Source organism: Peromyscus eremicus, chromosome 2, assembly GCF_949786415.1.
Source record: "Peromyscus eremicus chromosome 2, PerEre_H2_v1, whole genome shotgun sequence".
Taxonomy (NCBI): Eukaryota; Metazoa; Chordata; class Mammalia; order Rodentia; family Cricetidae; genus Peromyscus; species Peromyscus eremicus.
Window position 1 is genome coordinate 76,460,975 of NC_081417.1, and position 18,076 is coordinate 76,479,050.

Here is an 18,076-nt window from a genome sequence, read left to right on the forward strand (position 1 = left end):
AAAGACCTGTGTCATTCCTGGTGAGCGCTCACACACTCTCTGCCTCATGCTTGCTGATCAGGATGTAGCTCTCAGCTACTACTCCAGAGCCATGCTGCTCCTGCCTGCTGCCATGTTCCCTACCGGACTCAAATCCTCTGAAACCATGAGCGCCAATAAACATTTTCTAAGTTGCTTTGGTCATAGTGTCTCTTCACAGCAATAAAAAAGAGACTGAGACATCCAGTACTGAGGCCATGTCCTGACTTCTACTACTACAGAGCTGAGTGACCTCTGTAATACCAGAGAATCAATCTCTCATTTATAAAGTGGGAAAAGTGATAATTCCCAAGGTGATGCAATTATTGGAAGAAATTGTCTACCTGGACACAGAAATTTGCTCAGTAGATGACATATATTAGTCAATTTTATTAAACTAATCCCAATGGAAACTATTTACCAGTCTCAGAATCATGCCACTGTAATTTCTTTTCTTTCTTTTTTTAAATTTATTTAACTTTATTTTATGTGTGTTGATATAAAGGTGTCAGATCCCTGGAACTGAAGTTAGAGACAGTTGTGAGCTGCCATGTGGGTGATGGGAATTGAACCAGGGTCCTCTGGAAGAGCAGTCAGTGTTCTTACCACTGAGCCATCTCTCCAGCCCCCTGTAATTTCTTCTATAAAACTATTAAGCTTGAATAGGGCTGGGGAGATAGTTCTGTGGTGATATATTGTGTACCCTAATAAACTTGCCTGAGGATCAGAGGACAGAGCCAGCTACTAGGTTAGACATAGAGGTCAGGCAGTGGTGGCACACACACTTAATCCCATCACTCAGGAGGCAGAGATCAATCTGGATCTCTGTGAGTTCAAGGCCATACTGGAAACAGAGCCAGGCAGTGGTGGCACACAGCTTTAATCCCAGTACTGGGAAACACACACACACACACACACACACACACACACACACACACACACGCCTTTAATCCCAGGAAGTGGCGTCTGGGCAGAGAAAGGTATATAAGGTGTGAGGAAACAGGAACTCATTCTCTTTAGACTTCATAGAGGTAAGAACTAGTGGCTGGCTGTTCTGCTTCTCTGATCTTTCAGCTTTCACCCTGATATCTGGCTCTGGGTTTTTTTTATTATAAGACCTTCTAAGATTTGTGTTACGTGGGTCAGTCAGCAAAGTGGCTGCTGTGTTAGCATGAGGACCTGAGTTCTAATCCCCAGCACCCAGGCATGGTTGTACATGATTGTAATCCCAGTACTGAGAAGTAGAGACAGGTGTGGATCCCTGGAACTCACTGGGCAGCCAGGCAGCGAAAATCAGGTTCAATGATAGATGCTGTTTTAAAAGATGAAGGTGGAGAGGAACTAAGAAGACCCTGGATATCAACCTCTGGCCTCCACAGGCATGCACACACTTTGCATCCAGCTATACCTACATACATATACATATGCACATGCACAAGCATGCATACACATACATTACATAATCATACACAGACATACACACATACTGTATTTGAGTAACCAGCTCTGAGTAGTGCTTTTAAGATATAGTGGAAACCTTGGTTCATTAAATTGCCACTTAATGGATTTATAAAATCACGTGAATGTAGAAGGGGGGCCATTTATGGGGAAGAAGTGGGTCAGGAGGAGGAGAGACAAGGAGGGTGATGATGGGTCAAGTATGTACAAAATACAGTAATATGTATGCATGGAAATATCATTGACACCCTCCCCTACTTTTTGAGATGGAGGCCCAGGCTGGCCTCAGTCTCACTGTGTGTTGAGGATGACCTTGAACTTTTGATCCTCAACCTCTTCCTCCTGAGTGCTGGGATCACCGGTGTACACCAGCACACCCAGCTTATATGGTGCTGGGAATTGAACCCAGGGTGTCATGAATGCTGAGAAACACTCTACCAGCCAAGAGACATCCTCAGCCCCTAAACCCATCATTTTGTATGCTTACTAAAAAAATTTAGAATACAGAAAAATGGATTTTGCCCATTTAACCATAATATAGAATAATCTTTGAAAGCTTTTAAGTTTCCTGTGCCCCTGATCCTTCAGAAGCATGAAAAAAGCAATTGACTGAATGACCTATAAGACTCGGATAAACCAATAAATACTCAATAAGCTTTCCAAGCATCTCCCTCTCTTTAAAAAAATTTTATTTAGGTTTGTTTTATTTCTTACTTTGTGTGCATGAGTGTTTTGTCTGCATGTATGTCTGTGTACCACATGCGTGCATGGTTCCCAAGGAGGTTGGGTTCCGGGAATCAAATCTGGGTCCTCTGCAAGACCAAACGCTTTTAACCACTGAGCCAACTGTCCAGCCCCCAGCCACCTTTTAAAAGGTCTTATTTGTTACAATGGGAGAAAAACAATTCCCCAAGGAAGTTTGTGAACCTGCATAATTAAAAATCAACAATAGTTTCTGGGCTAAAAGATACATACTCTGCCTCCGTGAAGCTCCACTCCATAGAAGTCAAGGGTCCGAGCTATGTTGATGTAGCAAGATTCCGCTTCTGACTGCTTTAGCCCACTGCAGAAGAGAAGAGAAATTGCAAAACTCACTCACTCAGTAGATGGAGAACATTAACTTGAGCTCTTAAAAATTAAAAGTATCTGGAAAACCTTGTAGTAGTCTTCGGTAATAGTTAGTAAAGGTTACTTAATGCCTTGGGCTAGTCCCCCTAAGCACTCTAACTTAACTCTACTGAAGCAGGTTTTTCTTCTTGTCCATGGAACCTGACCTCCTCTGGACCCCTCGGTTTTCACTAAGAAACACTCCCCACTTAATGGGCTCTCAGAGAGGTCTTCAGACAGTGAAAACTATCTGTCGCCTTTCAGAATGCCTGCCTTCACTGGGCCAAGGTGCTCAATTAATAGGTAATCTTTCATCTTTTTGCTGTCTGTTCTCTCAACAGTGGCCTCACGCTTCAAACGCCAGCGGCCCTCTGCTATTTTAGGACGCTGACTTCTGTCCCAGGAGCAATTCTGGGAGAGAGGGCTGGCAGCGCCCTCTAAGAAGGTACGCTGGTAGCTTGCCCTTTGTTTTTATGGCCTTCCCAAGAAATGAGATGTCTCTGGAGAGCCGACCTGGGTCAGCGTGGTCCTCATTTAATGGGAACAGGGCATCTGCCACAGTAACTTGGAGTCACGTGAGGAGTGGGAAGAGGAGACTGGAAGTGGGAAGTATTTGTCAGAGGCAAAGCTTGTCCCTAGGCGACTCCCTGTGTGGAGGAAAAGTGGTCTGAATCCAGGACCACCCACCCAGGCAGATCTCCAGTCCACCTGTCTGTCTACTGAACAACACCTGAGGGAATGGCCTGATTTATTAAATGAGGTAAATGGCTAAAAGGTACGTGTGGTTCAATCAGCTTGTAGGCCAATCAATCAGATTGAAAATGAGCATTTCCTTGAGGCATTAGCCAATGTCTACGACATCTTGAAGGAGGAATGTGCCAGCTATCACCCTCAATTCTTAGTGCATTTTTATGCTTCACAAAATGCAAGTGATGCTAAATTAAAACAAACAAACAAAAAAGCATAGGAAGCCAAGGGGCATCAAATATAAAGTGACAGAGTATCTGTAAGTACCCAGCCTGAGTCCCAAACACCCCCCCCCCACACACACACACCCCATCCCCGCACCTGTGCTGTTCATGGAGCGACTCCACCTTGCTTAAAAAGTCATCATTTTGATCTGGTATGAACTGGCTGTCGGCAAGATAGCCTGGATGATGTATGGAAGAATTAAAGTCTCCAAAATGAGCTATTAAGATACAATGTGGGAAAATCATAATTAGCCTTGCCTCCTCGTTATGGTCTGCATCAACAAGCATTGATAACATCGCAAGAAATACCTTCCATGGGAACAGTTCGGATAAGCCCTGAGCCACATGAACCAGTGCCTCATTAGTTTCCAATTCCATGCTTTCTAATGTGAACCTCTGCTTAGGGCTAAGTTCCATGTAAGTGCAAGGGTGAGGGGCAGAGGCGGTTAAGCTCACAACAGTGTGCTTAAAAAGATACCACCAGGATGCTCTTACAGGGTACCCAGTGAGACAGCCTTACTATATCATCATTGGAGTTCACATTAAAGAGAAAGAAACTGAGGGAAAGGGATCCAGCCCGGATACAGGCTATTTTGAGCAGAGTCAAGACCTAGGTGATAGTAGTCTATGTTAGCACCCTAATTCCCCCACCTGTCTGTCTAGTGAGCTTCTGAGTCTTCTCTTGAAGCCTTGAAAGGTCAATAAGTGCTGTAAGAGCTTTTCCCAAGCCCAAAGGCAGAAGCCTCTCCAGTTTTCCTATTGGATTCATTAGCTCATGGAGAGCCTTTGGAATCATTTATCTGCTCATCCGTCCTCTTAACCAGTTGTCCCAACCCAACTTCCGTTCGATAGGAAGAAGCCATATGCTTCTTGCTTGAGCAAAGTCACTGACAAACATTTGGATCTCGACAGAAGACCAGGGAGCCTTCCTGAGCAGCGCTCTGGGATCACCACCAGGGGGAAACGTTAACAGCTGCATCATACACATTTGCAAAAGCTTGGGGGGGGGCGGGGGAGGGGCTGCAAAGGGTATGAATGACATCATCTCACTGGAGGGCTTGAGCAAATGTCCCACACAGTACAAAAAAACATGGGTAATGCTTTTACTCCTATTAAACAGATAAGAAAACAGAACAAAAGGCAGGATTTGCATCCCTAGACTCCCACCACAGGGGCCTGTCTTATCTATTTGCTCAACACATGCCCCAAACTTGAGATCCCAGGTACCCATGTTTCAAAGGATCAATCTGGCCCAACGGGCAAGTCCTCCACCTGCTGTTCTTCCAACTCCAACTTGATCTTCAGGCCTCTTCTTGGGGCTCATTCCTCTGATACTTTCCTAGACTCCCTTCCCCTCCCCAAGCAGGGTAGGGCTCACATTCTGTGCTCTTCCTCAGGGTCAGCATCCCCAGCAGGATGCAGAGCCCTTAGGGAGAGCAGAAAGCTTCCTTCATCCTGAGGCTGGTCCAGAGCCAGCTCAAGGCAGAGGCTCAGAAAACATTATGGAGAAACTACATACTTCCCAAACCTTTTCTTGTGCCTCATAAGCCCTTGACTACCCAGCAGCAATCTTCAGCCATTGTGCTGAAAGTATTTTATCTCTTGAATACTAATCTAATAAGAAAATGTGCTTTGGTTAGTAGATCACAGACAGGACTTAAGTCAGTATACCTTCTGAGCCGCTAATTTTAAATCTAAGAATCAGTTCTATAAGAAATGTATGCATGCTGGAGAGATGGCTCAGAGGTTAAGAGCACTGCCTGCTCTCCCAGAGGTCCTGAGTTCAATTCTTAGCAACCACATGGTGGCTCACAACCATCTATAATCCAATCTGGTGCCCTCTTCTGGCAGAACGATATATACATAACAAATAAATAAATAAATACAGCTTTGGGGCTGGAGAAATGGCTCAGTGGTTGGACCCGGGTTCAATTTCCAGCAACCACATGGCAGCTCAGAACTGTCTGTAACTCTAGTTCCAGGGGATCCAATATCCTCACACAGACATACACACAGGCAAAACACCAAAGCACATTAAATAAATAAATATAAATAAATCATTAAAAAAAAAAAGATTCTGTGCCAAAAAAAAAAAATGTATGCATGCCAGGTGGTGGTGCCCTTAATCCCAGCACTAGGGAGGCAGAGGCAGGCTGACCTCTGAGTTTAAGGCCAGCCTGGTCTACAAAATGAGTTCCAGGATAGCCAAGGCTCCACAGTGAAACCCTGTGTCGAAAAACAAAAACAAAAAGAAATGTATGCAGAGTATGCAAATCTGTATATATTTATTTATCAAGGCTATAGGACTATAAAGAGCTGAAACTTCAAACCACCTGCCTGACAACCCCTGATTTTTTAGTAGGACAGTAAATGACAGTAATGGAAAGTTTCCTACCTCAGCCAGCTTATACCTTTTAGGCTCTAATGACTTTTTAAAAAGTTATTTATTTAATGCAAAGTATTTTTTTGAGACAAGGTATATTTAAGAAGGTCAGGACATGCAGATAAAAGTCAAGACTCAGGCAACACGGCTTCCTTCCATCCCTGTTCTCACGGACTGTCAGTGTTGGTTCAACTATAAGGGATTTCTGACTATCGGCCACCTTGAAGCAGCCATACTGCCACGTTGGCACCGGTACCAGCCGCCTCCACTCACAGGTGGGAAGCCGGAGGGTCAGCGAGGTGACGTCACACAGTGACAAATGACGAGGGTGAGGTTAAACTGAGCATAATTCTCTCTTTCCTCAAGTTCTTGCCCCTCAGCCCTGATGCTCCAGTGGTGAACATCGACCTTGTCTTCAACGAAAGTCCCTGTCTCTGTCTCTGATCAGCCCAGAAGAAATGGGAGCCGAGACCATGCTGGCTCTGGCCATGTGTTATGGAACGCTGCCCTCTGGGCACGACATGGTCGGCACCATCTTAATCATAGCAGCCGTCACTATCATCCGGAGCCTCACAAGACGGTGCCTATTAACTTTCCCTCCTAGAAAGAGTCAGAAGAGGGCCATTAGATCCTCACTTGAGATTCCAGCCACTCATTCTTTCCTGCCTACTGCCAGCTACCTACAACCCTGCCCCAGCTCTTCCTGGTCTCAAAAGGTACTAAAGCACACAGTAGGTGGATGTTAATTGCCGGGGTAGCTTCATTCACGCAGCTTTGGGGTGGTCATCATCCACGTTGAGTGGAACTTTGGTCAAACAGCTCTTTTTAAGTCAGCCACGCTCTTTTAAGTAGACACCCAGTGGTCACTAAGCCGGGCTTGGATGGAATCACTTCTTTGGTCTGTTACTGGTTCACGTCTTCCCAGGAAGTCACATACTAGTGTGCCATGCCCCATGTGGGTGCCACAAGCTGGTCTGTCCCAGAGGTAATGCAGGAAGAGAGCAACCTCTTTTGAGTATCCCATCCTGATTAGAGGAAGCAGGTGAGATGGAGCTGATGCTGGGTGCCTTTCCAGTGTGAAGGCTAGCTGTATGCTCAACATCATGGGTCAACCCCAGGATCCCTTCTCCCCCTCTCTGGCTTCATGCAGTAGGCAGGTAACCTGGGTTCGCCAGCCTTGTTCTTCACCTCTAGTTTCTGTCCTTGTTGCTAAGGGAGGAAGTGCACCTGGGGCCTCCTCAGCAGCCCGTTTATTTATTTATTTATTTATTTATTTATTTATTTATTTATTTGCCGTTATGTTTCTGAGGCCACAGTAAGATGGGTAATTTGGTCTGCACCTGCTCTGAGATCTGATTATCTTGCTTTCTTAGCCACCTGCCATGTAGGCTGAGACTTCTGGAAAGGCAGAGGGGACAGTCACTTCAGTCTTATGCTACTACACAACTCAATACTAGGGACGGGGTGTTGTGTGCTGGCACCACACAGCTAACAAATGGCAAAGTGGTATTTCACCTTTCATGGGATCTGACACCAAATATGATTAAGTTTTGCTGACAGAATGAAAAAATTTCTTCTGTAGTTTAAACCAGTCTTGGTGGAAAAACTCTTAATATGGACTTTCTATTCACAGTGGTACCCATAATTATGTGTGGCTTGTTCCATTGGAAAAGTATGGAAATTGCAAAACCAAGATGGGATTTCAAAGATTTAATTAAAAAGAGAAAAAAGAAAGAAAAGAAAAAGAACCCCCCACACAAAAATAGCTCATTCTTTTATGCTGATTCTATATTAAAATACTATTTAATGGGCTAAATAAAACATTCAAATTATTTTATTCATATATTTTTTTTAAGGAGGGCCTCATGTAGTCCAGGCTGGCCTTGGACTCGCCCTGGAGCCAAGGATGACTTTGAACTTGTGATCTTCTTGCTTCTGAACGGTCACAGACCAGTACATAATCCACTAGCTACACTGAAGCTCTGAATATAAATTCATAAGATCTCATTTTAGACGGGCATCAGGCAAGCAGCAGGGGTGCCTTCCAGCAAATTCCTTAACCTAGCTGGGTCTCGGTTTCCATGTTCAGAGGAGGCGAGGGATATAAATATTGTTCCACAGGGGTTTGTATGGAGACCAGATCCAAATACCTGGGCAGAGGCTCTGGAAAAAGCTGGGTGTAGCTGTCTGCTGTTTCATAGCTCCCTGGGGGGGAAAATGCCACACCACTCCACTCCTTCCCCCAGCACCACTGTCCATCATCTGATATCCCCAAGTAAGAGGAGAGTGTAGCTCAGGTTAAAAGTTTTACTATCAGGACAACAAGAGGTGCTCCACCCTGGGGAAGAGACTCCCTCAAAGAGAGCAGCTGGGGGCTTTCTCAATACGCTAGCTGGAACAAGCTGGCCACTACCTAATCAATCTCCCTCCAGACTTACATTGCACTGCATAGGAGGCTAGAACCACCGCTGAGTTGAGAGGGCACGTTAACCTGTCAGGAGAAATAAGGACGAGTTAAGTCAGATGAACCACAGACAGTCATAAATCACAGACAGCCCATGGCTTTCTTTTCTCTATTAACTGTTAATGAGCAACGTGAATCTTAAAGGCAATTAAAATACAAATCGATCTCAAATAGCACAGGGAATACATTAAAGAGGTTTTTGAAGATTAAAAAAAAAACCCATAACTTTTGGTTTAAAATTATAACCATCACAAAGACAAGGAAGCTGATGGTCTGAGGTTGGATGGTACGTTCATATCGCAAGAGGGAAAGCGAGAAAATGGAATCTGAGACGTGAGCAGCCTTCCAGTCTTTCTAATAAAGACCTGAGACTTGCTGGGCTCTGACTACCTCCTTTAGGACTCTTGGGTATCTCCTTCCTGGGATGATGATACCTTCTAAAATGAGAAAATAAAAAGGGAGAGAAAAGGTATTCTATACTTTAGCATTTGCAGTTCTGAAATTAAGTTACTTAATTCACTAACTACTGACTATTCCTCGACCTACTGACCTTGCTGAGGTTTACAGGATTCAACCATCTGCCTGTCTCTCTGTCTCCAGCCACCCACTAGAACTCCAGCTAACCTCACTGCCCTCTCAAACGCCTGTTCTTGGCGACACTACCTGTCTTTCTTGTTCTTTTTTTTTCCATTCCAATCTGACTCTGTGGTCTGCTCAAGAGCTCTGCAGGCAGACCTGGAGCAAGGGCCACTGCTGAGTGGAAGAATGGGCTGGGAAAAGCTAGGGGCAGCGACTGGGGAAGGGAGGCATCCTTACCGGCAACACTGGGAGACAAGGAGATTTTAAAAGCAGCTTCCAGCCCTGTGGCAAGTTGGGAGAACATGTAGTTTCCATGGCAGCCTATGAAGTTCCCACGTGTGAATCACCTCACTTTGTCTAATCTGGTTGGCCCCCCACAGTTTCCCTTTCTGTCCACTGTACTCCTGCTGGTTCTCAAGGTGCATACGAAGGGAGCGTCCCCTTTCTGCAGGCCCCCTGATCCCATGAGTAACTGTGTGTCCCTGCAGAAACTCGGGTCTCTCTGAGTCTATGGATGTATCCTAGGGCTGCTCATTATCTATCCGTCTTGAGCCACAGCATCTTTAGTCTAGCAGGTAGCTATGTGATGAGCACAAGTCACTCTCCTACTAAGACGAGCTTCATTCAACATCTAGCTAGTGTCCTTGCTAGAAAATGGACAGCTGAATGGATTGGGGGACAGCCAAGAAACAAGCCATGGAGGCTCCGACTAGATGGGAAGATCCTCTGAAGACTGAAGGAGAAAAAAAATTCCAAAGAACGGTTGGTTTTCAAGTACAAAGTATAGAACAATGACAGCCTGTATTCTCCTGTCAGGATTCCATATGTTCCTATGCAGATTTCCTTTTCTCTGTGGTTCAGGCCTCCACGTGTCAAGTGAAGGGACTGTCCTGGATGACCCATCTCTGCAGAGAAGAGATGGTCTCACAGTACTGGCTACTAGTGACTATTCAAACAAGTCAGAAGATTTGATATCTCAAGGAAAATGCTAGCGGCATCACAATATCCTTAGCCACGGGTGGCTTGATACACACCTGAGCTGAGCCTGGGAGCAGGTGGTGTGGGCCACCTGGAGACCTGACAGGGCGCTCTGGGGATCTACTCCAGGGTGCAGACTCCTACTAACTCATCTGGGAGTCACAGGGGCATCTTGTTTGGGAAAGCAAAAAGGAGGACAATGTAGTCCCAGAGTTTGGAGTACGTGAAGTCTAAAGGGGAGGTCCTGGCCTGGTGGCCAGCACAGGCTGGAACCTGCCTCATAAAACAGGCGCTAGACCAGTATTTATGGAAAAACAAAGTGTCTGCACATAAGGGAGCCATGGAACAGGTTTCTATGACTGCAAAGAACCCAAGAGGGGAGGTGGGCATTTCAACATGGGGTTCTCCTGAAGTGTAATGAGGCTGCCTCGAAATGCAAAAGAGGAGTCCCCAGCACCGGTCTACAGCTTGTGCTGGAGAAGGGGTGTACTTTGGGGAAAGGATATATAGAATTCATGAACATCCTGTACTCTGTGATCACTACTCAACAGTTCTGCTAGCCCCTCAAAGAGGATTCTGACTCTGGCCTGCGGGATGGTAACGAGGGAAGCCCTGGTCTCTTTCCATCTCTCCTTGCACACACAGACACCATCTCCGCGGACGCGTCTCTTACCACAGCCCGCTGTCTGCTCTAAGACCCTGCAGCTGCTCTCTTCCGTCTGGTGGATGTAAGATACACGCCTCCTCTGGGTATGAAAAGCCCTCTCTCTGTTTTCCTCCAAAGTCAACCACATATGGCTTCCAGCTGGAATGGGGGATGGGAGGGCCTTCTTGCTGTCCAGGGAAATCCAATTTTTATTTTCTCCACCAACCCTAAATTTGGCTTACCCCCAGCAACCCACAGAGACTTTTCTAGGCCACAGTAGCAGCAGGGCTCCTGAAATTCTAGGCCAACTGTGATCCCCACTGCCCAGATTGGTCTCACTTGCTTCATGGGCTCCTGTCTCATGTCACCAGTCACCACTGCCAACCTCCTTGTGGTGCAGCAGGCCAATGGCCTCTGATGGCCCTCTGCAGTAGAACTGACGTCACAGGAAGAAGTGGGGGTGAAGAGAATGGAAGTAGATGGGGCTCTTTTCTTGCTGTGGATTTTTTCATAAGGCAAGAAAATGCTAGGGGCTGGCAGGTGAGAGGGCTCAGTGGGTAAGGGCGCTTGCTGCTCATGCCTGATGACCCAAGTTCAATCCTTTGAACCCAAGTATGGGTGGAAAGAAAGAACCAACTCCATATGAGTCCTATGGTACACACATGCACACACAGGCATATGAATGCACAAACACACACACACACACACACACACACACACACACACACAGTTCATTCTATCTCTAGTAATAAATAAAAAATATTTTTTAAAAGAAAGAAAATACTAAGGATTTGCAAGATGGGGTTCCGTGGGCTTGGGATTTTAATTCCCTTTCTAGCCACTCTCAGCTACCTCCCAAGCACTGGGATGGCCTGGATACACCCAGAGTCCTGACTCACAAGCAGATGCTCACATCTGAACACAATCCCTTCCAGAGAGAAGATGAATCACCCATAAGTACATGGGCTCAGAAATGCTTCTAACTTACACCTTACTGCTACCTGAACTGAGGCCCATTTTAATTTCCTTTCCTTTTAAAATTCCCCAAGTCTTTACCGGAAAGACCACTGTATCTTTTGTAATAAAATCGCAGTATGGAACAAGGTTTCTCGATCGTTGTAAACCAAGATGGAGTTGAAAACAGCCCAACACACAGGCTTTGTTTAAATTGAATACTGTTGCCAGGAATGAGTGCTCATTAGATTAAAACCAGGAATCTGGCTAGTCTGACAGGAAAAGAAGAACACAAAATTCTCATTACCTTCCTTCACAAACATCCATCTTCAATTGTAAGAAATACAAATGCCTAGGAAACAACGGGTGTTCGTTAATGAATGTTCAAAATGCACTAAGCGAGCAACAACAACAAAAACAAACATTTGAAAAACAGGATATATGCAAATACCATTTTACCTATTTGAAAACTGCCTAGGTGCCCTGTGCTAGGGAGGGCTAAGGGGATGGATGGGATAGGAGTCAAGGGTGTCCCACCTACTGCACGGGCCTTCTTAACTAGGCATGGGGACCCACAGCATTCTGTACAAACTGCCCCCACACACTCACAGGCCACTGTTCTAAACACTGAATGGGCTTACATACCACTCCCCACCTCCCACCTCCATCTTGGCTGGGGTGCAACATCCGGCTGGGTTTTTTCCTGTACCCTAAGAACTATGGGTGCTAGAGAAAAAGTATTGGTAGCCTAGTTGCCAGGACCTGGAAGCAGCAGAGTCAGCTTTGAAAGCCCAGAGCTCTTCTGGGAGCAAACTGTTCCAGGACCCTCAGCCTTGCAGGCTGCATCTCTGCCCTGCGGCAGAGAGAGAAAAGGGAGGCCAACATCAACAGCCCTGGCAAGGCCAGGAAGTACCGTGGAGGCATTTATATTTAGGGACGCGGCATACATGTGACGCTTGGCGCCTATCCCCCACTCTTTTTTAAAACCCAGATTCAAGCAGGATTGACATTCCAGGGTCTGGCCAAAGATGACAAAAGGGAACCCTCTTGAAAGCTAATACAGCCAAGCACAGAAGTGCTGGGGGCAGGAGAGAGCTCACTCTGGCAATCGAAACAAACCAGTCTCATATTCCTTGGGGTTGAGAAGGGAGCTGGCTGTTTTGCGACCTGGATGCTTCAAACAGTATTGCAACCTCCTATCTGCAGCCTGGGGCTGGGCGCCTGGTGCTCTGAGACTTTCTTCCTCATTTCAGCCTCCCAGTGAACCCGTGAGGTTGTAACACCCTCTCTGTTGTAACTCATTAAAGCTTTATGATAAAGAACTTGTAAATAAAAAAGTATCACACTACAAAATTAAACAGACCTAAAGACTATACATGTCAATGAACTGTCTATAGTCAGAATTGCCAGTCTGGGGAAACGGGTGGGTTTCCTTTAACCTGGACCTACATGCTGTGAGAACAATCTCTGTGTGCTGCATAGAAGTCATTTTTAAGCTCAGGATCTATTATTGACACTCTGTATTGTGTTGAATGTTGGGCACTGATAGATGGTATTAGTCACACAGGCATATGAGTGGTTAACCTTTCTGTCAACTTGACTGGATTTAGAGTCACCATGGAAACACACCTCTGGGTGTATCTGATGGAGTCTCCAGGAGGCTTAACTGAAGATGGAAGACCCACCTTGAATCTGGTGATGAATAACAGGTGAATAATCTGATGAATAACTCATGGACTGAGGTCCTAGGCTGAATAAAAGGAGGAAATGAGCTGAACACTAGTGTCCATCTGCGCTCCCTGACTGTGGGTTTAATGTGATCAGCTGCCTCACACTCGCACCGCCATGCCTTCTACCGTGACGGACTCGATCATCCAGAACTGTGAGCCGAAACAAACCCTCTTCCCTTAAGCAGCTTCTTCTACTTAAGGATTTGGTCACAGCAATAAGGAAAGTAATAAAATGCTTGTGCTAATTCATGCCCACTCAATAATGGGATCATCTTTTCCACCTAGGAGAACATAACCAGTTCTTTCTAGTCCGTTTCTATGTTTATCCAAGCTAACATTCAACCAGAATTAAGTGTTCTCTCTTCCTGGAAGGATACTGAGAGAAAGAAGAGAGGGGCAGAGTTCTAGTTGATCCACTGATAAAACCTGGGCTTTCATTGATGGACGTAAATGAGGCCACGCACATTCAGAGATCCTTCACCAAATGCCACCTGGTCCTTTGCAGAGCAAACCCGAGTCAACCCCTCAGAAACACATGCAAAGAAGTGAGAATCATGGAATGCACCCCAAACTCGGGAGGCTTTATCCTGTTCCCCAAGGGGTTCAAATTGTAATTAGAGATTGTCAGTAAGTGGGATGCTGCTTACAATGATCTAAATTTATCAGTGACAGCAGTGGCAGAGACACCCAATAAACAGACAGGTAAGTGCCCACGAGAATAAAGGGAAGCTAATCAATGGGAGAAACCTGGCATGTCTAACTTTAGAAATGTCTGACCCCCTTTGAGAGTGTACTCCATCCAGATCCTGTGATGGCTAACTGTCAATGTGACCCAAACTCCAATCACCTAGGAAGGAAGTCTCAATGAGGTAGTGTCCACATCATCTTGGCCTGTAGGCATGTCTATGGGACTGCCTTAATTAAGTGAATTAATTTGGGAAGAGGCAGACCATTGTGGGCAGCACATTCCCTAGGAAAGGGTTCCTAAACTGTGTAAGAAATTGAGCTGAAGAGCAGCAAGCGAGTATGCATGCTCTTGACTGTGGACGTGAGACGACTGGCTATCTCATTCCTCCCGTCACGTTCCTGCAGTGATGGGCTGTAACCCGGAACTGTGAGTGGAAACAAACCCTTTCTCCCCTGTGCTGCTTTTTGACTAGGGTATTTTATCACAGTAACAGAATTTAAAATGGAACAGACCTTAACTTCAGAGAAAAAAACAAAAACGAACAATGGCTTGTCTCCCTTCCTAGATAAGAAACAAAACCACTAATGCCATCATCACTACAGTCCTTCTTTGATTTTTTTTTTTGGGGGGGGGCGGCGGCGAGGGGTGAGGTGGGCTGGGAGTGGGTGGTTGTGGTGTGTGTATTTGGTTTTTCAAGACAGAATTTCTCTATATAACAGCCCTGGCTGTTCTCAAACTCACAGAGATCCTCTGCCTCCCAAGTGCTGGAATTAAAGGCGTGTAACCCCACGCCCAGCCCTTCTTTGATTCTTGGGAGCCAAATTTCCTTAAAAGGAAACTCCTCTTTGGACAGGCTGTGAACCTAGAGCATAAGACTGCATGTGCCAGGAATGTAGGTAAAATCTTTCCTATAAATTAAAGAATAAAGATCAATCCAGTGTGTGAATTAATGGAGGAATCTAAGCCCAGTGCTAAGAAAAAGATAACACAGTTCCAGCTGCCCACCGGCTCTAGGCACACGACGCTGCCCTAGCTCCTGCTGAGTGAGACAGCCGGTCCCCACTGCTCAGGAGGAAACAGCTAGAGTGGGCTGTACACCGTGCACCTTAAGGTGGAAGTGGGAATGGGATCAGAACCAGTGACTTTGAAGAGTGACTAACCTGTAACTCAGGTAAGGACAAGAACTAGTCTGTCACTCATCTCCAGCTAAAATCTGCTCCCACCGTGGCCCCGCTTGGTCCCCACCCCTGCAGCTCCTCTGAAGACCCGCAGGTGGCCTCACTTCTCCACAAGCCTTCTCTCTACCCTACATTTCCCTAGCTGTCCCTTGGGGACAGGAAGACTCACTCTACAAGGCCTTGGCTTCTTTCCCGTGGGGTATAGAAGCTGAGGGCCATCCATGAAGGGCACTGGAAGGGACCATGAGATAAGGCGACCCTGGAAGCATCTCCCTCAGGCCCTTCTACTCAGAGCTTGTGCATGCAGACAGGGTGTCACACACCTGAGGCTCCAGCTTCCCAGGAATGAGATAAGGTGGATGGTGACAGTCACTATACATGAGCTGGAACTTTTTAACTGAGTAAAATCAACTTGGTGAGCCACAATGGTCACTTAAAAAAAAAAAAAAGGCACGTGTATACATATAACTCTTCAAGGTTTTTTGTTTGTTTTTGAGATAGGGTATTGCTGTGTTGCCTAGGTTGGTCTTACAGTCCTGTGCTCAAAGGATTCTCTTGCCTCTGCTTCCCCAATTACAGGAGTGCACCATTGTGTCTGGCTCTTCGTGTAATCGGAAAGCGTCCCTCAACTAGAATCTGCTATTCACATGGTTCTGAGGAGACCTTGGTGAGGTAGTTTAAAACACAGTTTTGTGTCGGTTAGCTTATGACATGACGTGCTGGGTTGAGTGTCTCAGTCTGTCCCTAGTTCACCAAAGTAAAGAGTTATGTGGTGGGGGGGGGGAGAGGATGGGGGTGGTGGTGGTGGTGGTGATGGCGTGGTGGTATGGTTGTAGTGGTGGTGGTGTGGTAGTGGTGATGGTGGTGGTGGTGGTGGTGGTATGGTAGTGGTAGTGGTGGTATTGGTGGTGATGGTGTGGTGGTGGTGATAATGTGGTAGTGTGGTGGTGGTGTGGTGGTGGATGGTGATGGTGATGGTGTGGTGGTGGTGATGGTGTGGTAGTGTGGTGGTGGTGGTGGTGGTGTGGTAGTGTGGTGGTGGTGGTGGTGGTGGTGGTGGTGTGGTAGTGTGGTGGTGGTGGTGTGGTAGTGTGGTGGTGGTGGTGATGATGGTGTGCCAAAATGATTCAAAGCAGCATGCACTTCACTGTGGTTTCCTAAGGAGCCACCCAGGTCTCCTTTATACAGACTTCACATTTACCATAATGATAAACACGGTCCAGTCCCAAGGCCTGCCTCTGTGGAGGAAAGAAGCACATACACAAGAAAGAAAAACAATAATAGACGAACAAGTGGCCTTTAAATATACTAGAAGCTAAAATATGATGGTGTCATTGCCATTTAAAAAGAAGAAAGAAAAAATGAGGGAGCAGTCTATGTCTGAGTTAATGGAGCATCTCCTGATGGGACTTTCCTCCATAAAATGGGATTCAATAATCCAGAACAGCTTCGCTTCTTCCCAGGGAGACAGTTTCCCTGCTTAAGAACAACAAAGGAACACATAACAGAGGGGTGCAGCTTGGCCATAAGGCAGGGGAAGTGGCTGGCACAGTCTTCCGTCCCAAGGCAACAACAGTTTCCTTTTCTTTCTTTGTTTATTTATTTAGTATGTATACAGTGTTCCACCTACATGCCAGAAAAGGGAACTGGATCTCATTATAGATGGTTATGAGCCACCATGTGGTTGCTGGGAACTGAATTCAGGTCCTCTGGAGGAATAGCCAGTGCTCTTAACCCCTGAGCCATCTCTCCAGCCCAACAATAGTTTTCTTACTGCACCCTTCCCATCCTGCACGCCCAGTTTCCCCACCCAGAAAACCCTTTTGCCAGGACCAACCAGAGCGGCACAGCCTGCCAGCCCCGTGGGGTGAGCAGCTCCTATCACCACCCTGCCCCTTATCTGTCTCCCAAACTTCCTGCACCTGCTGATTCACACAGCGGACAGGCTGAGTCCAGCCAGAACCCAGCTCTCCTTCCTCACCCCTGCAAAAGGAAGGGGACCTGATGGAAAGTTCTGGTTACAACTAAGCCTTGTCATCCTCAAAGGACTTCATTCCAGCCCCTCAGAGTCCATACTACGCGTCCCGTGGGTGACTGCTCTACTCCATGCCTGCATGAGAAGAACTGACTTAGCATCCTTAATATTCACAATGTTTACCAGATAGGAGGAGGGAAGAGAGAGGGTACCCACATGCTGGGAATTATGCCAGTTTGGGGCTGAGAGATGTGGGCCACAAACTGAAAATAAACCTGCCGGTTAAATTTCAATCTATGTGCCCCCGATTTTTTCTTGGATCATGATAGTTGGGGAGGTCATACCCAAATCAAGCTATTATGTGTCCACAGCTAGAAAACAAAGTGCACATTTTTAGTGGCTACTGATTTGTATATACTAGATAGAGAACTTCAAGAGAAAAGGGTTATTACCTGGTTTGTTCCTGCTGCAGTGTGTTGGGATCAGGTATAAAATATCTTACTCGAAAATGCAGCGTACAGGGGAAACCTCCTATAACATTTTTCAAAAACAAATTAGGTTTTCCCTTAAAAAAAAAAAAAAGTCAATGTACATAGTTGCTACTCTCCCATAAAGGGAGGATTTTTCACTCAGCCCCAACACTTTCCATCATAAAAGCCCCGATTTCAAGTCCAGAACATGTAAGTTAACAGTTCAGAAGTCCCCATGTATACCAAAAGTACTTATATAATGCCTGCCCCACTGTGGTATCACCTACATCCGGCTGTATGTCTGCCTTAGGGCCCTGTATTAAGAATGTATAAAAGTCTTAAAACCAGCATCTCTACATAAAATCCACAAAGAACTGAAGCAGCTTGCATTTACATAGCAACCTGACTTATGCTCTTCCAACATTTCCACGTAGCACCTAGAAATCAAACCCCACCCTGGCTACCTGCGGGCTCCGT

General features: G+C 46.1%; 1 protein-coding gene across 2 annotated transcripts in view; it reads right to left on the bottom strand.

Moving 5' to 3' along the window:
* Positions 1-18,076, bottom strand: part of Ptpn3 (protein tyrosine phosphatase non-receptor type 3) — a 122,276-nt gene that overhangs the window by 59,369 nt on the left and 44,831 nt on the right. For both annotated transcript variants that reach the window (XM_059254387.1, XM_059254388.1), the window contains exons 5-9: positions 17,582-17,660; positions 11,866-11,910; positions 8,376-8,428; positions 3,652-3,772; positions 2,452-2,539 (exon numbers count right to left, since the gene is read on the bottom strand). In XM_059254387.1, the coding sequence (XP_059110370.1) occupies positions 2,452-2,539; positions 3,652-3,772; positions 8,376-8,428; positions 11,866-11,910; positions 17,582-17,660 (386 nt within the window). The remainder of the gene's footprint in view (positions 1-2,451; positions 2,540-3,651; positions 3,773-8,375; positions 8,429-11,865; positions 11,911-17,581; positions 17,661-18,076) is intronic.